The sequence below is a fragment of the Mirounga leonina genome, unplaced genomic scaffold, assembly GCF_011800145.1.
Source record: "Mirounga leonina isolate KUSES-001 unplaced genomic scaffold, KU_Mleo_1.0 Mir_94, whole genome shotgun sequence".
NCBI classification, from domain to species: Eukaryota; Metazoa; Chordata; class Mammalia; order Carnivora; family Phocidae; genus Mirounga; species Mirounga leonina.
The window spans coordinates 45,345,475-45,370,277 of NW_023270855.1; the positions used below are offsets into that span (position 1 = coordinate 45,345,475).

The 24,803-nt window shown below is 56.9% G+C and overlaps 1 protein-coding gene across 1 annotated transcript in view; it reads right to left on the reverse strand.

Moving 5' to 3' along the window:
• The window catches only part of SLC25A42 (solute carrier family 25 member 42), a 28,268-nt gene continuing 3,465 nt past the window's right edge, over positions 1-24,803 (reverse strand). Inside the window, exons 2-8 of the mRNA XM_034997645.1 lie at positions 11,261-11,375; positions 7,535-7,640; positions 5,916-5,941; positions 4,943-5,109; positions 4,442-4,558; positions 3,691-3,842; positions 1-2,272 (exon numbers count right to left, since the gene is read on the reverse strand). Of these exons, the coding sequence (XP_034853536.1) occupies positions 1,965-2,272; positions 3,691-3,842; positions 4,442-4,558; positions 4,943-5,109; positions 5,916-5,941; positions 7,535-7,640; positions 11,261-11,341 (957 nt within the window). The 5' untranslated portion in view covers positions 11,342-11,375 and the 3' untranslated portion in view covers positions 1-1,964. The remainder of the gene's footprint in view (positions 2,273-3,690; positions 3,843-4,441; positions 4,559-4,942; positions 5,110-5,915; positions 5,942-7,534; positions 7,641-11,260; positions 11,376-24,803) is intronic.

The following is a 24,803-nucleotide window of genomic DNA, read 5'->3' on the forward strand; positions in this document are numbered from 1 at the left end:
GTCATTTTAATTTTTATTAAATATACTCTCTTGGCACAAATCTTTAAAATATATAAACATTATATATAAACAAAGTGTCTTCATGGCATCAAAATGGAACTCCAGATCAGGATGGACACCAGTGGGAGGGGTGTAGCCGTGGAGGGCACCGCCCAGCTGTGTGCAGGGCTGGGGGGGGTTGCTGCTGAGGCTCACTCGGCTGAGAGCCACCTGGAGGAGGCACAGCAGGGCCAGCAGGACCTGGGGGCCCTCCGCTCTGCGGCTCAGAGAAGGGTGCCGCCCAACCATTCATTTGGTCTCACCTGCCGGGGGTGGCCCCCCAGCCCATCTCCCTGTGAGGGGTCCCTGCCTCTCCTGCCTCTCTGGGCCCTGGGCCCTGGGCCCTGGGCACTGGGCAAGGCCGGCAGAGGAGGTGGGACGCCCCCTCAACAGAACAGCCATGGGACCCTGGGGACGAGCCTCAGGCCGGCCGGTGGACACATGCAAGGAAGGACAGAGAGGGATCTTCACACCCGCAGGTCCAAGGTAAGAACAGTAATGGGACAGAACGCAAGGGAGAAATGAAAGTCACGACTGGAAATGTGCGTGGGGCAAACATGCCCTCTCAGACCCTTTCACGCAGGGTGGCTGTGGAGCGATCTGGTCACCCCCCGTCACTCTCCGCCTGGAACCAGATGGGGCCGGTCAGGGTTTACGGTGACGAGACCCAGGGGCAGCCAGATTGAAAAGCAAAACCAAAAGAAATCAAGAAATTCCACACGTCATTCGGAAATGGGCGTTTATGCGTCCCTGTGACACCTGGCAGACCCCAGGGGACTTCTCCATGAGATCCGCTCCCTGGGGGTGCCCTAGGGTACCCCAATTCCCACCCCCAGGCCACATACCGTCTCAGGGGCTCCCACTTTGGGAGGATCAAGGCTGTCAGTCGCCTCCAAGCACTCTCTTCACGGCAATCAGACCACCCTTTGTGCCTTCAACTGCCCTCAGTCCTGGCCAAGCACCTGCTCAGGTGGGGAGCCAGGGACATGCAAGATGCCACAGGCCCCCCCAGGAGCCGCTGTGCCTAGGCGCCGAGGGTTAGGGCCTGAGGCCTGGCCTCTGTTGGTGCGGCCTGTGGACAGGGATGGGAGCTTCCTGGCCCAGAGGAGGTGACCTGGGTCCCCAGTTCTCAGCAGATGCCTCCAGGTTAGGACTCACACCCAAACCCATGGCGATTCCTCACACCCTGCTGCCTGGAGGAGGCGTGACCCTCCTGGGAACATTACACACTGGGTGGGTAGGCAACAGAGGGGAAGACCCACTCCTGGGGCCCTACTTTGGCCACGGAGTCCAGGATCCAAATAATGCTCTTGGGAGAAGGCTGTTCCCGAGCAGGAGGCTCTGGTGACACAGGAGTCATGTCACCTGGGAAGTGACAAAGGCAGGACAGGTGGGGTGGGGGTGGGGGTGGGGCAAGAGGCTGTTTTTCTAGCCGCAGCTGAGCAGGAGGCTAGCCCTACCTCACCAGGGCCCGGAGGTGCCTCTCTGTACACCGTGGGGCTCCCTCCCCTCTGTGGGCACAGGGGCAGGCGGAGTCGGGCTCTGGGCCCAGTGGGCATGGGGTCACTAGAACCAGGAGCACGTCCAAGGTCACAGAGCGCCAGGAGGTGGCGCTGGTCACTCCCAGCTCAGGGTATTTGGGGCAAGCTCTCCAGGAGGCAGGGCCAGCCCTGGGGAGGAGGGCTGGGGAGAGCGCGAGAGCGCCGCCCACCAGTCCCAACATTGCACTTCAAGGGCCGCTGGCTTTGGGGACCGAGGCCAGGCCCCCCAGCTTGTTCTACAAGGTGCTCCGACGACGTGGTTCCCAGGGTGGAACCAATTACGCCGTCACTCCACAGGCTCAGAAAACAAAAGGGGTCAGTGGTCCACCGGCCGCACGTGGACGCTCGGTTCCCCGTCTCGAGAGCTGCCGGCCCTCAGAGGCCCTAGCTCTGCAGGTGCCGCAGCAGGATCTGCATGAGGTCGAAGGTGGTGAAGCTGATGCCCACGGCGATGGGGCCCTTGAGCCAGTTCATGCTCAGGCCCTTGTAGAGGCCACGCACGGCGCCCTCCTCCCGCACGATGGCACGCAGCGTGTGCATGATGGAGGCGTGCGGGTGACCCATGACCCCAGCCGTCTGCATGCGCCGCCGCACCACGTCCAGCGGGTACGAGGCCGACTGCCCGATGAGGCCGGCACAGGCCCCAAATATCATGCGCTCGAAGGGGTAGGGCTGCGGGCGGCCGCTGTACTCTGCGGGCGAGGGACAGAGGGGCCGCGTAAGCATGTGGCCGGGGGCAGGCACGCACCCCGTGCTGAATCCGCCCCGCACCTGCTGCTCACACTCCTTCACTGCTTTGGATCCAGACCCCCTGGCTCCCCGGGGCCTTCCCGCCCCCGCCTCCTCACCTCCCTGCCATTCCTTTTGAGAAGAGAAGTTTTTAAAAAGGCAGAAATGCACTAATAGTCATTTAACCAAGTCCCACCAGCCAGAGCGAGCTCACGTCTAATCACTCTCGTTCCCGTCTGCAGCCCTCTCCACCGCCCCCCCCAAGCCTGCTCCGCGGGCACCCTCTGCAGGGATGCAGGGGCGTGGTGAGGCAAGCAGCTGCCAGGACAGGACATGTGGGCGGGATGGAGGAGGGCGCAGCAACCAAACAACAGGGTTCTTTAAAAATGTGTGCTTGTCTATTTAATGCGAGGCACTGACCCCAGTGAGACCGCACTCTTCACTCGGCACACCGGCCGAACACGAAGGAATCCGCCTGCACCCGAGTGGGGTGGGTGAGTGGGCACAGGGCTGGGGAGAGCAGCAAGTGGAGTAAATCCCAAAACCTGGGACTCACACCCAACGTGCAGGGAGGCGCTCCGGGGTGTCTGCGGATCACTGACAACCTGGAAACATGTAAGGGCCCCCCCAGCAGGGGAGGCCCACTCCACGGCTCAAAGGACAATGGGACAGGGTACCTGGGTGGCTCAGTCGGTTAAGCGACTGCCTTCGGCTCAGGTCATGATCCTGGAGACCCGGGATCGAGTCCCGCATCGGGCTCCCTGCTTGGCGGGAAGTCTGCTTCTGCCTCTGACCCTCCCCCCTCTCGTGCGCTCTCTCTCTCTCATTCTCTCTCTCAAGTAAATAAAAAAAATCTTTAAAAAAAAAAAAAAAAGGACAATGGGACAGACCTTGGATAAGGCGGTGGGATGGACTCAGAGGCGGCCTGGGGCCCCGCAGAGGGAGTGGGGCTGGAGGCGGGGAACACAGGACCTCAGAGTCACCTGGAACATGTGCTTTCTTTAACAAAAACCATCTTGGAACACTGTTGACACCTGGTCGCCCAGGGCAGCAGGTTCGGGCAGCAGTATACGGTTCTCTGTGCTTTCCTGCACTGAGTTTCTCAAAATTACTACCACCCGAGAGGGCTCTTCCTCTTCCAGCTAGGCTGTACCGGGCTGCTCTGGGCACAAGGGGCTGCCACTGCGCTTGGTGACACTCAGGACTTCACCAAGCTGGTCTTAAAACTCGGCACGGGAGGTTGGGAGTCCAGCTGCCTCCGTGGCGGCTCGGTGTCTGTCTCATTCTGATTTGGACCTTGGCCGGGAGCCCGTCCCTCCCAGCGCAGGGACCTCAGTGGCCCGCCTCTGAGTCTATGCGGCCCGCGCTCCCGGCTCCTTACCTCTGTGCAGGCTCTTGAGCGTCTCATAGGTGAAGAAACTCAGCCCCGCGTAGGGAATGACCCCCAGCACGGTGGGCGTGAATCCGTGGTAGAGGGTCTTCAGGCCCTCTTCTCGGGAGATACGGATGAAGACGTGAAAGATGTTGCTGTACCTGCAGGGCAGAGGGACGAGCGGGTGGGCCGTGGGCCGTGGGCACGAAGAGGGGCTGCCAGCCTCAACTGAAGCTCAGCCCCCTCCCGGAGTCCGGCGGGCTGGGGACTGGATGCGGGTGCTTGCTTTAAGGAACACAACCGCGTCGCAAAAGCCTTGGCACTGGAGAGGGGGGGCAATGCGTGCCTCAGGCCATATCCCACCTTCGCTGCCAGATCACTGGGGGAAAGGCCCTTGTCTTAACCACGGGCATTTGTAACCTATCTGTGCTAATTCAAAATGAAGACTTTGGGGGGCGCCTGGGGGGCGCAGTCGGTTAAACATCCGACTCTTGGTTTCGGCTCCGGTCATGATCTCGGGGTCGGGATCAGACCCGCGTCAGGCTCCCCGCTCAGTGTGGAGTCTGCCTGGGATTCTCTCTCCCTCTCCCTCAGCCCCTGCCCCCACCCTAATCTCTCTCTAAAAATGGATGGATAAATCTTAAAAAAAAAAAGGAAGACTTTCAGTTCGATGTAAGTAGAAGCTGACCCTTAGGGTGAAAGAACAATTACTGCTTTTCTGGGGCAGCTGCAGAATGGCACGCCTGGCCCAGGAACTCACATTTCTTTTGGGGTCACGGCCATCCTGGCTCGGACCAGGTCCAGGGGGTAGGTCAGAGAAGCAGCGGTCGTTCCAGCCAGTGCGCCCGCAAGGAGGCGGGGCCCAGGCGGCAGGGCTCTGAAAGAGGGGGCGGAGAGAAAGTGAGACCCCCCTCAAGATTTGGGGTGCCCACAGGTCTCGGCCAGTGGGGAGAACCAAGGAATGGCCAGGGGCTGGCTTCCTCATGGCCGAGCGATGGGGTCTCTTGAGTGGATGTCATTTTGAGGTTCCCATGGCTGCCTTTCCTTCCCGTCGGCTTGTGTGGGTGAGTGAATGAAGCGCTCCTTCCCTCAGACTCTGGGGGGCACGGCTGGGATCACGGGTCCCGCTGGGACTTAGGTTCTGAGGGAAGAGCAGGCAAAGGACAGGACTTCTGCCATGGTGAGCGTACGGAAGACAGGAGGGCAGGTGATGGGGTAGAGCCGAGAGGGTTTTGGGGGGCGGCTGGGGGCGGGCACTCACTCTCCGCGGAAGCCGTAGTAGCGGCCTAGGATGCGCTTGTACTCCTCGTGGGCGCTGAACTGGATGGCGGCATAGGGCACCACGCGCACCATGGTGGCCGAGTTCCCGCGCCACAGGCTGAAGAAGCCCTCGTTGAGGTAGGTGAAGTAGAGGAGCCTAAAGGCCTCCTGGGGGGGAGGGGCACGGTCAATGCCCTTGCCTGCCCCTCTCCCTGCTCCGCGGTGAAATGTGACTGGGGCCCACATTATCGATCCCACCACACCTTGCCTCCCCCATATTCTCTGGGCCCCATGTGGGGACCCCTCTCTCCCTAGTCCCCTAACCTTACGAACAGTAAAGTGAGCCAGGGCAAACCAGGTTTGCAGGTGACAGCCCCACACAGAGGGTGTTTGATTGGTCTGTCTGGTAGTCTAGCTTCTAAAGATATTCTTTATCTTTTCCCAAGAAGGTAATGCCTGCTCTCTGTTTAAAAATGAATCAAATGTGGGACGTCTGGGTGGCTCAGTTGGTTAAGTGTCTGCCTTTGGCGCAGGTCATGATCCCAGGGTCCTGGGATCAAGCCCCGCATCAGGCTCCCTGCTCAGCGGGAAGCCTGTTTCTCCCTCCGTCCCTCCCCCTCCCCCTGCTCTTGCATTTGCACTTTCTCTCTCTCTAACAAATAAATAAAATCTTTAAAAGAAATGAATCAAATGTGAAATCATGGGTTTATAACTCCAAGTCCTCTCCCCACCCCAAGGATGAGGCCAGAGTGGACTACATCCAGGCAGAGCTTGGGGTGCCAAGGGGCCTGGTGCGGGAGGCCTCGGTCCCCTGGCAGCTCAGGGAACTGGCTTGTGGGGGAACCAGAGGGAAAAAACACGTTGAAAAGCCTCTCCCTCCACCCCTGGGCCGTGTGCCTCCACCACCTCCTGCCAGCCTAGCAGGGCACATGGTGATGGCCCCAGAGCCAGGAGTTGGTGACCTAGTGGCTTACCTTGGCAGAAAATCTTTTTGAAGACACTGCAAAAAACAAACAAACAAACACAACAGAGACCATTAGATGTGAAGGACGGGACCTGGGTCTATGGGAGCCCTAATGCAGGGATCGGGTCTGAGCACGGGGAATGAGAACAGGCACTGTGGAGGCTCCCCCGCCAGGGGCCGACGTGCAGGGCATTCCCGATCACGGTCGCCCTCCTCTAGGGAACCTCCTCACCTGCTGCACCCCGCACCCCGGGGCCCAGGGCCCCCAGTACGTCAACTTATCCCCAGGCAGGGGAGCTGAGCTGCCACCTCCCTCCCGGGAAAAGTGAGGGTCTCTGCAGAGGCCTGTGCCTCTTGGGGTTGACACTCAGCACCCTGCACCCGGCTGGACCCCAATTCAACCAAACCCCTTCGAGAAAGGCCTCCTAGCCACCAGCCGTGCAGAGGAACTGAAGGGCCTGGGCCTCTCAGAACAAGGCCCAGGCGTGTTCGCCGCCGAGAGCCCGCCCTTTCTTCCCACAGGTGTGGGAGTGGCGCCCCGACCAGCCTCTCCCACCCTCGCTGGCGGCCACCTCGCTCCCCGATGCCACGCGTGCTCCGCTGGCAGCCCCCCCACCCCCCGAGCCGCTGCGGCCAGCAGGGATCGTGGTCTTGCAGCCTCCCTCTCCTCGCTCCCGCAGCGTTGCGGAGTGTCTGCCGCGCTCCCAGGACACCCTCGCACCCGCATCTGTGCGGACGTGTATCCACACTGAGGCCACCAGAGCTAAGCCCAGCTCCCTGCAGGGTGCTACGCTTTGCATTCGCTCCAGGTGACAAGGCTGCCGACACATGGGGAGGCAGGTGCCCAGCCGCACGCCCTTTCCCACGCTGGCTCGCTCCTTATGGAGGTTGATATTAACATCCTGTTTTGTGGATGGGGAAACGGAGGCACGGGGAGGCTAAGGGACCAGCTCGTGCAAGGGGGACGGCCTGGCTTGAATCTGCAGTCCCTTCCTCCCAAACAGTGGAGGGGCAGGGGTCCCAGCTTGTGACTGCCCTCTTGTAGGCACTGGTCACTGTCTGTGGGACAGAAAGGCCTCATCTCAGGGGACCCTGTGGCTGCTCAACCCAAGGAGGGAGCATGATGGTCCCCAAAGGATATGTCTGTGTCCTTGAGCCCAGTACAAGTGAAGGTGACTTTATTTGGAAACAGGTCTTTGCAGATGTAATTAAATTAAGATGAGGTCATACTGGAGTGGAGTGGGCCCTAAATCCAATGACAAGTGTCCTTCTAAGAGGAGAAGACACAGACACGAAGGGGAAAGCAGAGACTGGGGCGCTGTGACCATAAGCCAGAGATGCCTGGAGCCCGGGGCGCTGGAAGAGGCAAGGAGGGCTCATCCCCTAGAGTCTGCAAAACGAACCGACCCAGCTGGCACCTTGATTTCAGACTTCTGGCCTCTAGAAAGTAAGCTGCTTGGTTTGTGGTACTTTGTGATGGCAGCCCTGGGATGCTAACAGAGTTTCTAAGTCAATTTTAAAGAGGCATTTTTTAAAGCCAATTTGCAGTGCAGATCGGCGGCTGTGGAGGAGGGGGGACTGCCAGGAAGCATCTCCATCACACAGGACAGACGGACAGAGAGCATTTACCTTGGAAGATGATTTTGGTTCGGTCCAGGGGAGCTACCGCCGTTTTAGCAAGAGCACCGGCCAGGGCCCCAGACAGGAGGGAGCTGAGAACTTGCCTGTGATCACTCTGCAAGAAAACACAGAATACAGTCTATCAGGAGAGAGACAGGGACAGGGGTCGGCTCTGCTGGCGACCGCCCCCAGGAGGAGCATCTTCCTTCTGTCCCCTCGAGGGCTGTAAAAGGCAAAACTGTGCAAGCATCACAGCCCTGCTGGGCCCGGGGCAGGCTGTCATGAGTCCACCAGCCACAGAACCTGGGTGGGACATAATGAAAACCTTCCTGGGGGGACAGGGACCATCCGCATGAGAGGTGACCCACTGGCGGGGCTGTCCCATGAGTTTCCAACTTCTCAGAGACAGCCTAGGGCAGACTGACCCCAAACAGAAGGGTCACCCCCCCACCAAGTGCAGACTCTGGCTGTGCCCACTGCCTGTGTGCACTGGACAAGGGCCCCTGTGGTCTGGGGATCAGGCCGGTATCGAGCAAGCAGACCCTGTGTCCGTGTGACCCCATTCCACAACTTTCCATCAGGCCCACGGTGGCCGGCATCTGTGGTTCTTTATCCAACCAAGGTGAGGGTGGTGGTGATGGTGGCCGGCCTGCATCACGAGGCCAGCCTCGGAGCCAGCACTTTCCCGAGTCTTCTCGACGCTCCCCGTGAGGAGTCGCACAAGAAGTCACCTACTCATCAGGTTGGAGTCTCTGTTTCCCCAGCTGACTCAGCCACAGAACTCTCGCCAAGCAATCACGGGGAGCACTGGGGACGGGAGGGGCTCCCATCTTCCCTGGCTCCACAGTGAGGAAGGACGGTGAGGGGCAGGTCAGTGATCCCAGGAGTCCCTAGAGTCTGACAGGAACCAGGTGCCCTGAGGGGCCTTGGGACACTGTGTGTGGGTAGGGAAGTGGGTACAACACCTCCCTGCCCCTGGGGCTGCCAGTCCACAGGGAGAGCCAGACATGAACTAAAGCTTTAGACAAACATGTAGGGGAACCGGGGTGGCTCAGGCGGTTAAGTGTTGACCTTGATTTTGGCTCAGGTCATGATCTCAGGGTCCTGAGATCAAGCCCCACATCGGGCTCCACACTCAGTACAGAGTCTGCTTGTCCCTCTCCCTCTGATCTTCCTCCTGCTCAAGCTCTCGCTCTCAAATAAATAAATTAATTAAATTACATTACATTAAAATGTGTCGAGTCACCAATCCAGGATGGCTGTAAGGAGGGGCCTTAGGGTCCTGGGAGAACATGGGGTCGGGGGTGAGGGGCTGAGGTTGAAAGATGAGGTGCAGCTAACTGGGTTATGTTTGTGTGTGTGTGTGTGTGCATGTGCGTGTGAGAGAGAGAGAGAGAGAGAGAGATCATATAAGAAGGGGAGGAATGGAAAACCCAGCGGCCCAGGTGAGAAAAAGCCGGGGGTCCTGGGGGACCACAAGAAAGGCAGGTGGTTGACACAGCAAAAGGAAGGGGGCATAGGGAGGAGAGAGGAGATGAAAGGAGGGTGGGGGCTGGACTCCAAGGAACCTGGGGGCTCAGCAAGCAGGCTGGTGTTTACCCAAAGAGAAATGGAAACGCACAGAAAGTAGACAGGCCATTTTAACTGTAACCAGAGAGGAGGCAGTGCATGCAGAAGCTCAGGGTGGAGAGATGGGGGCTAGGACTAGGGGACGGATAAGGGGCATTTGGGGGGTACAACTGGCAGCCTGGGTCTGAGTGGGCATGATGGGGTCCAGGGCCACTCCCCAGGTTTGCTCAGCTCAGCGGGTGGATCAGGGGTGAAGGGCTGGGCTCCAAGCCCGTCCGCACACCTGGCCTGAATCTGGGCTCTGTCCCGATTGCTTGCAGTGACTGATGGCCTCTCTGATCCTCCTTTCCTCGCCTCTGACACACTGACATGCTGTCTCCTGGCGGGGTCTGGGTGCTCCCTGGGGCTGTGATGCCCTACAACCTGGCCCTGTCCCTGGGGGGCTTCAGCTCCTTTCCCTTAATGTTCCCAGGACTTCCTCCAGCAGCCGGGCCCTCCCCTCCCCAGAGAAGCGATTTCCCACGGCAGTGTTTTCCCTCCTAAGTTTCTGAAGTGGAGCTTCACCTCTGGATTCCAGCTTCTTCCTGCACGGAAGCCTGTCACTGGGGGACCCCTGCCTTTTCTGGATCGCACAGCAAGGTTCTGGAGGTCTGGCTCCACCCGCTTTGTGAAGTGTGGATGTCAGGCGCCAAAAGGTTCGGCGGTGTTCCTGGCACCAGCTCCGAGGCCCAACCGGGTCCCAACCTCCTCTGGGGGTCAGCGTGATGACGGTTCACCTTGTGCACCGCTGGGAGGCGAGGGCGCACCCCACGGACGGTCCCTGCTGCTCTAGAGGCGAAGCCGAGGCGCCCCTTCCACGGCCTTTACTAGGCAGCTTTCCGGGCAGCCTGTGGTGCTCGCGCTCACGGGCCGGGCACTCGTGTCCTTAAACCTCACTCAGGATGTGGCACTCCGGGGATGTGCCGCGAGCCCAACCCCTGTGCTCGCCGGACGAGGCGGCCGCCGCCTTTGGCCAACGCTCCCAGTGACTCTTAAGTGACCAGGGCCGGCTGATTCTTTGAAGAGCTCGACGCCGGCGTCACGGAACGGCCAGGTGCGCCATATGTGTTAGATGGAGAGCGCGCGCAAGCACAGAACGAGCCAGATGGCCCAGTAGAGAGCGAGCGGGCGATCCACAGACAGGAGCCCCGCGGGCTGTGAACGCCACGAGAAGATGCTCAGCTCCTTCACCAAAGACATGGGACCTGACACAGTAGGCTCCCCCCATCAGGCTGGCTGAGCGAACCAAGACTGATGGCGGCCGCGCGGGCCAGTGTAGAGGAAAACCAGCACTGGCTGTGTCCCAGAGCACGACGGGCACCGGGTCCGTGGCTGGGCACGTCCGCTCGGTGGGATTCAGCCCGCCCGCCAGGGGCTGGGGAGTTCGCTACACCATGAGGGACAGATGTGCGCGCTCTGGGGTTTGGCCTTGCTCCCGCGCATCCACCCCCAGCATGGCGACGGTGGCCCCACACGCTGACCCTACAAACCAGTCCTCCTGTCCATCTGGTGCTTCCCAGGGTGCCCCAGAATTTGAGGAAAGCTGGGGAAGGCCGGAGAATGATGCCGCTTCGGCCTTTGACCCCGTGGACTTTGAGAATGGCCCGTGGGCCCCGGCGCGGGGTTTCTGCGTGGGGCTGGGTCAGTCTGTGCTCCAGGTTCAGCCAGAAGAGCTTCTACCGGCTTCTTCGGTGAACGAGGACAGGGCTGACCCCATTTCTTTCAAAGGGAATATACCTTTTCTCCGAGAGAAGGGTGGAATCAGAGATGAACCTGAGAGAGGAGACTGGGAGCCGAGAGCACACCCTGCATGCGAGCGCCCGCCTGTGACGTGCTCACAAATCCCAGCGAGAAAAGGAGTTCAAGGACACCTTTTGACTTCCTAGCCAAATTTGGGCAAGGTTCTGGCTTCTTACCAAGTGGCTGGGCAGACTGGATCCACATCACAAACGGGACTTTAAATGGAACAGAAGGAGGCCAACCTCCTGCACCCCCCTCTGCCAATGGCCTCACACCAACACAGCTCCACCCAGTGTGTGTGTGTGTGTGGGGGCAATTTGCCATGGGGTGCAGGAACACAGAAAAGGGACCTCAGGAAAACGCCCATCGGGGAGGCAGGGTACTTGCCTTGGAATTGACGGGTGAGGGCAGGATGGCCTCGGCATCCTCACGCACACGCGCCGTACTCTCCTTCACACCATTACCCATTCCAGGCCAGCTCTGGGCGGCAGGAGACTCAGTCCTGGGAGAGAGGGGGTACGGTGAGACCTGGCGAGAGGAGGGCCAACCCGACCCGCCTCAGGCCTGTGACTCATCCCTGAGTCACCCGAAGCCAGAACTGCCCTAGCAGGGTGCTCTTCCCAGCCTGGCTTGTTTCCCTGCAGGGGAAGGACGCGGGCACCTGCATCCGAATGGCAGTCCCCAGCGCAGATCGCTTAATCACTGCCAAAAGCCCTTCTCATCGGCTCTCTGACTTGATCATCACAAACAGGTCTCTGAGTTGTCTGTTGTTTTTTTTTTAACCCAGTACCACCTGGCAGATGGGCTCAGAGAGGTGAAGCCACCTCTGAAGGTCACACAGCAGGAGGCAGAGGTGGCCCCACCTGCCTGGACCCAAGCACCCACTGGGCTTTTGTCAGCTTGGACCTGAATATCTATCCAAAGAAACACTTAGAAAATTACTCTCTTTCCTACTGCAAGTTTGCCCAATCTTTCTGGCCAAGCTTACAGTAAAGAGTCCTAATATTTGAGGATTCCTCCCCGGAAACCTCCATTTAACCTCTAGGTGGAAGTACCCACAAAGCTCAGGAAAGCTCAGCAAACCACAGTGAGGAGAATAGACAGAAAAAAGGATGAAGGACGAGTGTCACCAAGATGCCAACTGTGCACTGGGGTTCCTGGGGGTCTCGGTTCCCGTGCTTTAAGATTATCCAATAAATCGATGCACTTTCCTGTAAAATGATGCAAATGATGCAGACATCCCCTGAGCGGTCTGTGAAGGCCCCTCCTGCCCTCCAGGTCCTCCTGGGGACCCCACGTCAATGCCGGGGCAGAAGGCCCTAGAAAGCACAAACAGGATTCCCCTCCACTTGTCCTCTGCTGCTGTTTCCCATCTCAACTGGGCCCTGGCTCCAGGAGGAATGGCTGCTTCTAAGACAGGGGAGGAATGAGCCCAGAGCACCCTGAGGTGCCAGGGAGGAACCAAACCAATGCGGGTGTGACAATGGGAGAGGGAGGAGAATCACAGAGCTGCCAGTGGCCAAAGCCGGAACGCTCTGAGCAACAAGCACTGGATTATAGCCCAAGGTATAAAATAAATATCCACAAGTCCACAGTTAGAAATAAATGATTAGGGGAGCCTGGCTGGCTCAGTCAGTGGAGCATGTGACTCTTGAGCTCAGGGTTGTGAGTTTGAGCCACACGTTAGGTGTGGAGATTACTTAAAATCTGGGGCACCTGGGTGGCTCAGTTGTTAGGTGTCTGCCTTCGGCTCAGGTCATGATCCCAGGGTCCTGGGATAGAGCCCTACATCGGGCTCCCTGCTCCGCGGGAAGCCTGCTTCTCCCTCTCCCACTCCCCCTGCTTGTGTTCCCTCTCTCACTGTGTCTCTCTCTGTCAAGTAAATAAAAAATAAATCTTAAAAAAAAAAAAAAAAAATCTTAAAAAAAAAAAAAAGACATGATTGAATTCATAAATAAATGGGAAGAGGCAATCTCCCAGGCAGAAGAATCCCAAATAATTTGTATAGCTGCTTTGCTCTGGAATAGGGGGAGTTCTCAAAACTGTCAGGGTCATCGAAAACAAGAAAGTCCGAGAAACAGTCTCAGCCCAGAAGAGCCTAAGGAGACGTGATGACTAGATGTCAGGTGGGATTTGGCGACGAGAAAGGGATATTAGGGAAAACTGAGGAAATCTGAATAAACTATGGCCTTTAATTAGTCATCTATCAGTATTTGCTCATTAGTTGTGACGAACGTACCAAAGTGAAGTGTTATTAGCAGGGGAAATTAGGTGTGTGGGGTGTAGGGGAAATGTTACCTTTGCCAATTTTTATATAAATGCCAAACTGTTCACAAACCCACAATGAGAAACTAGGCCCTAGGGAACTTTCCGAGCCAGCTGCTGGGGTATCAGCTTGTGGGGGGCACGGAGACTGTTTCACCCCACCCGCAGCGTGGACAGCTGTGACTCAGCACCATCCCCAATGCTATGGACCCCAGGGGACAGTCCCCACATCCAGGCATGCAGACGGATGGTGCAGCCTTCCTCAGGGCTGTGTTGGGGGCGTGGGCACGTTGAATGTGGACACATTCTGTGAAAAGTGCCTTCCTGAGAAAGCATCCAACCCTTTGGTCCCAGCCTCACGCGGCTCTGCTCTGTGGCCTCACCCTCCCTCCAACTCCTGCTCCGAGCTCCCCAAGAGACAAGAGCCGGTTTGAGACCGGCGGTCGGTGCTCTGCGTTGGGCAGACTGTGCAGGTGCAGAGGGGGCTGCCTGTCCAGCCTGGTGGACCTTTCTTCCCTCAGCTGTTTGGCTCCAGGACCTGCTGCGGGAACTCAATGCAGACCATTCACGAGGGGGCCTCGGCGTGGTGGTTGCGGACAGAAATGACGTCGCCACACAGAGCCGTCACACCTACGACACCGTGTCACTGCAGGAGACAAAGTGCCCAAAGCAAGTCACGGGAGCCCCCCAGAGACGTCTCCACCCGCAACTTATGATTGGATTCCAGTGCGACTGCAAAAGGGTCTTTGCAGATGTAATTAAGGAAGGGATCGCGACATGAGACAGTGCTGGATCATCCCGCCATCCAACTCGATCTGATCAGACAGAAGAGGAGACAGACAGGACGGCCATGTGACCGGAGGCAGAGACTGGGGTGATGTGGCCACAAGCCGGGGACCCCCGGGAGTCAGTAGCTGGTACAGACAGGAGCCTGCCCTGGAGCCTTCAGAGACTGCGCGGCCACCCACACCTCAGTTTTGACCTTTTAACCTCCAGAATTCAGAGACTAAAATTGTGTTGCCTCAGGCCTCTGGTCTGTGGGGACTTGTCAAGGCAGCCACGGGACACTAAGGCTAAGGGCCCTTTTTAGGGAAGGGGGGCCTACGGCCCCCCAGCGCCGGAGAGTGGGCAGTCTCAGGCTGCCAGCCACTCACCTGGGTCCAGCGCCTCCTGGCAGCGCTCCAAGGCTCACAGGGTGGAGAGGAGATCCTCGCCCTGGGGGAGCTGGGGGGGGGGGGGGGGAGGACCTGGTGTTTGTCCCTCAGGCCAAATGCTAAGTTCTCTAAGTAACAAAGAGCTCTTCGCTCTTTCAAATCAGTAACAAAACAAAACCAACTCAAGCCAAAAAAAAGGGCAAAGAAGCAGCCAGGTGACCAGGAGACTACTTTAAAATATGACAAAAAAAAAAAAGAAGACAGATGCCCGACTGTGCTCGTAATGGAGAAAGGCAGGTGGAACCCTGAGTGAAGGGCTGTTTGCAAGTACGGAGGCAGTAATGAAGTGTGCATGAGGTGGGGGGGGCAAGGAGGGAGGCTGGGGGTGGCACCTCTTGGGGGGGGTCTGGCAAATGCCTTGGAACGTGTGCTCCCCAATACATGAACATGAGGACTCGGGGGCCGCTGAGGCTCCCAGCGAAGGGACAGAGGGAGCACGTGACTCACATCCCCACGGGGGAAGGCCACTCAGCCTGTCACTAATGAGCAGACCCCATCTTGACGAAGTGATTAAGGTCAACACCACCGGCGACAGGGCCCACCGGCAGCTCGCCTCCCCCCACATGGTGCCCCAGGACGGACACGTGCCTTCAGCGGGATTCCTCCCAAAGGTGCAGGCTTCAGGCTAATGAGGAAGCAGCGCACAGACCACCCGGAGGGACGCTCCACAACGCCAGACCCAGCAGTTCTCAGCACAAGTCCAGAGGCTGTGGACCATGATGGAAAGGCCGAGGAGCCATCATGGGTCAGGGGACACGAGGCACATAGGATGACGAGTGCAACGTGGGGGCCTGGACCAGAAGGAGCACGTTAGGGGAAGCTCTGGGGGGGGCCACGGTCCAGGCTGGAGGGGAGCCGCCCCATGGCGTCAGTGCCTATTTTCTAGGCCACATGACTGTATCCTGAATGATGCTAACATGGGGGGCAGCTGGACGAAGTGTCTACTGGAACTCTTAGGATTTCTACCACTGTTCTGTAAGCCTAAAATTATTTCAAAATAAAAAGCTAAAGAAAGGGGCGCCTGGGTGGCTCAGTCGTTAAGCGTCTACCTTCAGCTCAGGTCATGGTCCCAGGGTCCTGGGATCGAGCCCCGCATCAGGCTCCTTCCTTGGGGGGTGGGGGTGGGGGGGAGCCTGCTTCTCCCTCTTCCACTCCCCGTTTGTGTTCCCTCTCTCGCTGTGTCTCTCTCTGTCAAATAAATAAATGAAAAATCTTTACAAAAAAAAAAAAAAGGCTAAAGAAATAAAATGCCTTATGAAAACCACGAGCTTCTGGATGTGCCAGAGGTTTCGGAGAATCACATTTCAGATGTCTGTGGCTGTTGAGGGGCGGGCTGGTGGGCTGATCTGGCTCCTCCTTGTCCACTTGGGGCCTCCAAGCCAGGGGCATAGTGTCTTGGGCTGGGGAAGGGTGCTGGCAGCCATGGGAGCCCTGTGCAAGGGAGTGGGGCTTCTGGTTTGTGGGGGAGACTAGAGCCCTTCTTGGCAGGGAGAGGGACGTCAGGCTGAGGCCTTCACCAAGGGCCCATCTGTGGCTCTGCACACGGGCTGAGACAGGGTGAAGGCAGACGCTACACACAATGACACCATGGCGGTTTTATTAAATCCCTCTGCCACCGTGCTTGCTAATCCAGCCAGCCTTCACCACCGATATGGGTGCTGCTTTACCGATGGGGAAGTTACGGTAGCACGAGTCCTCTGCTGGAGACCACTATGGTGATCATCGCTGCCACTACCCATTAGGGGTGTCATGGTCACTGGTTTATCTCTTCACTTTGCTGATGCAACACGGAAAAACTTGGGTCAGACCAAGGGCAGAGGGAACTCCAACCTTGACGCAGGACTCCAAAGTCATGGCCATATCCTTCTCCATGGAGCCCTGGCCCCCTTTCATCCTGAACGGTTCTCCTAGAGAACCACATGCCCCTTAAGACTTTGCTTAACCTGAAGGAACAGCAGGGTAGGGAAGGCAGGGTGGAAGGTCTGGCTGCCCCAATCGTCCCCCGAGGGCAACTTTTAACACAGAACATGGACAACCTGTTCAGAGAAGCGTCCCAGACCTAAAGGGACAGCATGGGTTCCTGGGCTGCAATCCAAGGGGCCCAAGGCTCTGACCATGGGACGTGAGCCTGGAAGAGGCAGCCAAGGGCTGGCAGGGCATTCTGCAGGGACAGAAGTCAGAGTCCGCATCACCAAGGTGGGGCCCTGGGTAAGCAGTTCCTGCTGTGGGCCGGCACCTGGCAGAAGGAAGGTATGGGAAGAGGTCCCTGAGGAACCAAGGCCTGATGTCTGGAGGCCTGAGAACTTCCAGTCTTGAACTTGGAAGATAGCCCTGGTCTGCTGGTTCCCACAAGCCTGGAAGAAGCCAGCATAAATCATGTCTGGGAGTTGATACCCTGGGCCTTGCATGATTTGAAAAATCTAATATCCTGGACACAACCTAAGATAATGAGGCACACGAGCAGGCTGGGCATTTGAAACGCATTTTGAAACGCAGACAGAAGGTCTGACTGGGACGAACCCCGGCTGCCCCACCTTCTGCACGTGGGGACTCACATGAAACGTTGCTCAGGGCCTCCGAGGCTCTGGTTCCCTGGCAGTGGAGGTGAATTAGGGGCAGAGAATAGTGACATGCGGTGGTACCTGATAAAACAGAAAAATAAGAAGCAAGGGCCTCTTGAGACCCTCCAGTGCCACGGCCTGAAGAGTCAAGAAGGGCGACCACGAAAAGGGAGCCTGGCCTGAGGTGTTGGCCGTGAAGGGCCTGGGCTGGCCTGGTCGGCGACTGTTATTACGCCTGTTCCAACATGACTGTCCACAGAACTCCAGGCTTCGTTCGGTTTGGCCAGTTATTCCCCCAGTCACCCTTTTCTGCCCCAGAATCCCACCCCCTCGTGCCCCGAGCGCATCTGTCTGAGGTGTTTTCTCACCATGAGCTTGGGGTTGTGTGGGCTCGGGAAGACGTCAGAGGTGAGGAGAGGTGAGCCCTCCTCATGACATTATACCTGAGAGCACAGACTTAATCCAGGTGAGACTGACTTGGACCTCTGGGTTAAGGTGGGGTCGGCCAGCTGTCTGTCCCCCTGCTGAGCAACCCTGTTCCAGACTCTTCTCTTGGAACCAGTGCCCCCTGGGATGGGGGTGCGTGTGTGTGTGACAGGAGTTAAGCTCCCCTCCCAGAGTGGGAGAATTGACATACATGACTAGGAATTCTTACACAAGAACTATGGGCTCTTCTCCCCAACTGATTTACTTCTTCAGCCATTTATTCAGATCAGTAATGACCCTGTGGATGACCACTTTATGCTCTGGGTTAAAACAAGATGCTCTGTTACTTCCTTGCTGCTCCAATCTTCCAACGCGGGCCACAGGCTGAGATGTCCTCTGCCTACCGCAGGTGGGGGGGCAGGTTTGGTAGGGGAGTAGGGGAGGGGAGGAGGGCAATGGGGGGACTGACCCCACGCAGATGACAAGGGGTAGTCCAAAGGATCCCAGCAGCTGCAGGAGCTGGACCAGGTGTGCTAAAGGACAGGTGTTAATGTGTGCCTGAGGGCCCCAAGACCGATTCAGCAGACGCAAAGGTGAGGCAGGGTGGTACACGGGCAGGTGGTGCAGGGCCAGGTGCAAGCTCCTGTCTGAGGCCCAGCTCTGCTGCTCATCATCCTGGTCCTTGTTGCTCCCATGTCTTCTCTCCACTCCACTTGCTCACCATGTTGCTCTGGCTTGTGGGACCCACCCCCGGCCCTAGTCTCCCCCAGGGCACCCTGGGTTACCCAGTGACTGGGCAGGGGGCACCAAAGGGAATTCACTCCTTTGTTCCCAGTAAGAGGAGGCCACACAAGTTGGAATGGTGCTGCTGGGCAGGGCCAGGGCTTGGCCAGACTGGGAGCCTGTGAGTGGGGGCTAAAGGTTCTAGAATCCTCTTGTCCTGACACTTGGAGGGATGGTTCTAGAAAGGGGAGCCTTAAGGACCGGCCTGCTCTGGTCCAGTATTTACACCCCTCTGGGGTTGAGTCCGATGAACTGTGTGCCTGCTGAGTACACACTCTGGGGAGGTGGCACCGCGGTGGGTGGGGGAGATGGCCTGGGGAGTGTGGGCAAATGGCCCACAGGGATGCTGCTGAGTGGGGCTCTGTGGTGGAGAGATGCAGGGCAGGGTCTGTCCTGGGGTCTGGGAAGGCTTCCTGAGGAATGCACAGGGTGGGAGTGGTGGGAAGGAGCACCCCGGGTGGCCAGAGCAGTGAGAAAGGGGACCCCCAAGGCTGGAGCCAGCTCAGGCTGAGTGCACGGCAGGCCATCTAAGGCTCTGCTCATGGGAGAGCAAAAACACCCCCACCCCACAACACCCCTGCTGGTGCTTCCACCTCTGGACCCCAGCCAGGATGATCCCCCCACGTCTCCCCTAGTGCCTCTCTCAGTGTTGGAGACCCTGAGACCTCATCTGGGAACTCTGAACGTCCTATCTCACAGTGGTGTCGAGCACCTTCTGTGAACACCACCCAGACGGCCACCCACAGAATGAGTTCTCGCACGTGGTACAGTCACACGACCGGGTGCCACACAACAACAGAGAAGGACAAGCTGCTGCCACATGCAACGACAGGGACAAGCCTCAGACATAATAGTGGAGAACGAGAAGCCAACGTGAAAGACTGTGTACCGAATGAGTCTAATCCAAGCACAGTAACACAACCTGGTCTGTCCATACAGTGGCATGTCACTGAGCTTTAAGGAGGAAGGACATTCTGACACATGCTACACCATGGATGAACCTTGAGGACATCATGCTAAGTGAAATGAACGAGTCACAAAAAGACGGATATTTAATTCCGCTTATATGAGGTCTCTAGAGTCCTCATATTCATAGAGACAGAAACCAGAACAGTGGGTGCCAGGGACTGAGGGAGGGGAGCGGGGAGTTAGGGTTTAATGGGGACCGAGTTTCAGTTTGGGAAGATGGAAAAGTTCTGGAGAGGGATGGTGGTGATGGTTGCACACCAATGTGAATGCACTTAACGTCAATGAACTACACACAAAGCAAAGTTGAAGACAGTACCTTTTACATTATATATATTTTATCACAATTAAAAAAAAATCCAGGGACGCCTGGGTGGCTCAGTCGGTTAAGCATCTGCCTTCCGCTCAGGTCATGATCCCAGGGTCCTGGGATTGAGTCCCGCATCGGGCTCCCTGCTCCGCGGGGAGCCTGCTTCTCCCTCTGCCTCTGTCTCTCTCTCGGTCTCTCATGAATAAATAAATAAAATCTTAAAAAAAAAAAAAAAAATCCAGCACAGGGCGCCTGGGTGGCTCAGTCGTTAAGCGTCTGCCTTCGGCTCAGGTCATGATCCCAGGGTCCTGGGATTGAGCCCCACATCAGGCTCCCTGCTCTGCAGGAAGCCTGCTTCTCCCTCTCCCACTCCCCTGGCTTGTGTTCCTGCTCTCGCTATGTCTCTGTCAAATAAATAAAATCTTAAAAAAAAAAAAAAAAAAAAATCCAGCACAGACAATAAAGCATCAGCAGTGATAAAGACCAGACCAGGGTTAGCTTTGGGAGGTAGGAGAGGGAAGGGTCGTGGAGGAACCAGCTGGGGGCTTGAAACGCTCTGTATCTTGATCTGGTCTCACATGTGAACACACGTGGAAAAGTTCCTTGAGCTGTACAGGAGTCACTCACTTTACTGTACAAAACTTATACCACAACAAAACAAGTTTAAACATTAAAAAAGAAAAACCCCAAAGCTGCCAGCCTCTCCCAGGCCAGCTGACCGTGAGCCTGAGCACTGTCTTCTTAACTCCCAGGGGACCCTACTGGCACCAGAGGGACAAGACACACTGCTCACTATTGCTCACCTTCCTCCTCACCTGTGAAGAACACCTGCTGATGATTTTGGCAATGACCAAAAGCCCAGAGGAGATGTCTAAGCTCCTAGAAGGCAGGCCACACGTGCAGTGGACATCTGGCCCCTTCTGGAGATAGCACACTGGGCAGCCACACACTCTGCCTCTGCCACCTTGGAGAAGGGGGAGCTGACCCTTCCCTTGACTCCAGGGTGACCCAGGTGGCCCTCAGTTTGGTGCACCAGACCCAAAGACTGGGAGTTTTGAAGGAGCCACTGGGCCAGAGAAGTCCTCTTTCTCTCAGGAGGGAAAGCAGGTAGGCCCTGAGGGCAGTGACACAGAGCCAAGACCAGGGGGAGGGGGGGATGGATGTCTGCTGAGCTGGGGTGTCCTGAGGCCCAGTGGTGCTAGAAGAACCTGGGAGCTACCAAAGAACATGGAAGGTGCCAGAAGCACTTAGACTTTTCCCACCCCGGAGCCCACAAAGTTCCCATTCCAGTTCAGCCAGTTTGAGATGGGTTTCTGTCCCCTGCACCTCCCCCAGAGCCCTGACCCATGTGTTTCCCGAACATTCTTCCAGCCCTGGGCTGCATTTCCAACCATGGACAATGGCCGCAGTGGGCCCAGCCCCAGTATGTTCTCTGGAGGTACCTTTAACAGGTACCCATGAACTGGGATTCAGGTGCCAGAGTCTTCCCCAGCAGCAGGGTTAAGAACGAGGGGTCAAGTGCAGTGGGCTATCTCTGCCCCACATGCCACCAGCAGGCAGCAGTCACAGACCAGCCCCAATGAACAAAAATTCATTTTTTCATATCATATTTCTGTTCAAGCAATCTTTCCACTCATCAAAAAGCGAAGCGAAGCAAAGCAAAGCAGGATGGAGGGCAATTCCACAACCTAACATACTGAACAGCATTGTCTAGGAAACGGGCACCTGCGGTTCTGGGATCTTAAGTAGCCCAGTCTGTGAGCACCCCCGCTGCAGCAGCTCCCCGTGTGCATCCATCCTGATACACACACACACACACACACACACACACGCCTGACTCCCTCAGAAGCTCCCTGGCCGGGGCCACCATTCCTGCTGGTGAGTGCTGCATGTGCCAGCCCGCGGGACGGAGGAAATGTTTGCACAAACGGGGGCGTTTCTCAGTTGATGGAGTTTACAAGCAGTCCCGGAACAGATCCTGTAATCTCTCAGTAAACGGAAGCCAATTAACATCCTATCTGCCTGTTGATAAAGGCTGTTTTCTTTTCCAGTTAATGGGCATTAACTTCTGCTATTAAGAGAGCGGTAGCATCTTACATAATGGCTGTGCCGGTTAACCCAGACCCGACCAGCTGTTGCGCGTCTCTCCCTGCTGCACTCCCTTCTACTTGGGCCTTTCAGACCAACTGGCCTCTGCAACCTTGTGCTGCCGTCTCTACGGGTCAGACACTCAGGCATTCGCGTCCTGCAAGATGCAGAACATCCTACTGTCAATCACTGTCCCGGGTTCTTGCAACACAGGGCTGCTGACACCTGTTACCAACTGCACTTGGGTGACCTACAACCAAGGCCCTCAACACTACTCACAGCCCTCTGATAAGAGGGTGCACTTGTGTAAAGCCCTCACCCCAAAAGTCTTGTGTTTTCGCCACGGGGAGCCTAGCACAGTGCTTGCATCTACTCAGTTATTTGCTGGATGAGGTAATTAATTTTTTGGACATACCAAGTTTTGCTTTGGCTGTAGTCTGTCCACCCTGTGCCTGGCAAACTCCTCCGCATTCTTCAAAGCCCTTCCTAAATGTCCTGGCCTCCCCTCCCAAAACTTAGTTGCTCTGCCCTATATTGAGCACTCTATGGTTCCCTGCTGCACGAGACGGGGCCACTTTCCACTGGCTTCCCCTGCTGGGCTGGGGGGCGCGGGTGTCCGTGGAGGGCAATGGCCTGGGCTATGCTCAGGGTCCTTGCTTAGCAAGCAGTCAGAGACATATAACTGCCAACAGGGGCTTTTGCCATCTGTCTTTTGGCCCTTCAAGCACCCTTCCCATGGCAGCAGAAACGTACTTCTAGCCTGTCTGCCTAATTCCCCAAGTAGGAGCATGTACAGGCTCCCAGTCACACCATGCTGGTGTTATGGGAAGATGGGGTCCAGCTTGTGACCTTGGCCATGTTACTAAACCTCCCCAGGCCTCCGTTTCCATCCGTTACTATATTCCCGGGGTGGCAATGCTCAAGTGGGTCATGGGTGTGGGTAAGTATCATTCTGCCTTATAAGAAGGAGTCAGACGGAGCTGGGATGGAGCCCATCTCACACCACCCGGCCCTACTGAGCAGGCCTCACCAGTTCCTAGATCTCACCGTTCAGCCTGCATCCCCCACGCCAGGGCCTCTGAAAGAGCTAAGCATTGGTCTTGGGTGTCTAGCATCCCTCCACCCGCTTTCTCCAGGTTCATCTCCCCAGAGTGTTAAACAGAAGCCGGCTGGCGGCGCCCTGCTGCCCCCACCTGACAACGGGGCCAAGCGCCTGCCGATGCGAGCGCCCCTGTCCGGGACAGCGGGCGGCGATGTCTCCCACTCTGACATTCAGGCTAGCCGACGCCTGGCTTTGACCCGTGTGCTCCAGGCCAAAGGGGCTGCTCACAGCCCCCAAACCTATCCCTTCTTCAAGGCCTGGCTCCTACATGCCCCCTTGCCAGCCCAAGGCTAGACCAGCCACTGGCTAAGGCCTGACCAGTAATGGGTCCTGTCTGCCTGTGGCGCCAGAAGCCAGGCCCGCCAGCCCTGCTCCCTGCTCAGTGGGGAGTCTGCTTCTCCCTCTGCCTGCCGCTCCCCCTGCCTGTGCTCTCTCTCTCTGACAAATAAATAAAATCTTAAAAAAAAAAAGAAACATATATTCTCTTTTTCCACTCATCCCATGGCAAAGGCACGTGACCTAGAGATGGAATAACAGTGATGACTGTTATCTGTCGGGAGCGCTCCACGGGCACATTTCATCAGGGAAGGCTTGCAACTGGTCACAAGGTGTCTCCTGTCCTGGTCCTGGTCCCCTGTGCTGGGGAAGCAAGCACAGGCTGCTATGGGCTCTAAGCTCAGGCATGGTGACCATGCCTTGCTGGCAGCAGCCTCGAGGTGAGTCCCCTCCTGTGCCTGTCATGGGCTCCATGGACCAGGTCCCTCAATCTCCTCTCAAGCTCAGTGCCTTGGGCCTAAAAATACCCAGGCTCTCTTGTTCCCTTTGCTTATAATTCTTTGCCATCTAGCTAACTCCTTGCTGGCTTCAGATCTCTAAGAACCTTCCCCTCCCTGAGTTAGCATCTCAATCCTCTGCTAGAACTCATCAATTACAGAGCCCCAATCACTTGGTGAGATCTGCGTCCCCTACCCTTCTGAGCCCCAGTGTTTCTGCCTCCTCTGCACCTGTCCCTGTCCCACAGGTGTTTACAGACTGTAGAAGAACGGTATGGTCACCCAGGCTCCAGGCACCGTGGTGGTGTTTCGCTGTGGCTTACAGACACCCACGTCTAGCAGTGGCAGAAAGCATGAGTGCCACCAGTGACTTGCTTAAGGGACAGGGGTCTGGATTCTGGCTCACCTACATCCATCTTGGCTCCCCTTATGTTCTCCCCTTGGTGACCCTCTATAAACTGGGATGATCTAGGACCAAGCTCACAGTTCGGTAAGCACATGCCAAGGGAGGGCAAAGAGCAAAACATACACATACATTCACTTGCCTGGGTCCTTGCTAGCTCTGGGTAGATGCCTCCACCTTCCAGTAGGACGGCAGGTGAATGAGGCGCTGCACTCTCCAACACTACCAGCCCTGTTTTGCCTGAAACAGCAGAGGTGGCTAGACAAGCACTTCTTTGAATAACATCCTGGCAGAATTTCTGGCTTCACAGCTGGAGGGGTTAAATGGTGTCCCCCACCAAAGTTCATGGCCCTCCAGAACCTCAGAAGGTCACCATATTTGGAAAGAGGGTCTCTGCAGGCGAAATGAGTTAAGGATATTGAGATGAGATCATACTGAATTTATGGTGGGCCCTAAATCCCATGATGGGTGTCCTTGTAAGAAGAAAAACACACCGGGAAGGACGTGGGTGTGAAGATGGAGGCAGAGAATGGGACGATGTGGCTGCAAAAGCCCAAACCCCAAGGACTGCCAACAGCTACCAAAGCAGGAGAGGGCCCAGTAAGATTCTCCCTCAGACCCCCAGTAGGAAATGACCCTGCAGTCTTAGACCGTTTTGGCCAGTGACAGAAGACTGTAGACCGGGTGGCGTCTAGACAACAGAAACCTATGTCTCACGGTTCTGGAGGCTGGGAAGTCCATGATCAAGGCGCCAGCAGACTGGGTGTCTGGTGAGAGCCCTCTCCCTGGTCCACGGATGCCTTCTTGCTGTGGCTCACAAAGCAGAAGGGGTGAGGGCCTCTTTTATACGGGCATTAATCCCATTCAGGAGGGCTCCACCTTCATGACCTAATCACCTCCTCAAGGCTCCACCTCCTAATGCCATCACGTTGGGGATTAGCTCTCAACATACGAATTTTAAGGGGATAGAGACATTCCATCTCTAGCACCTGCTAACGCCTTGATTGTTACAGCGGCCCCAGGACACTAACAGGACTTG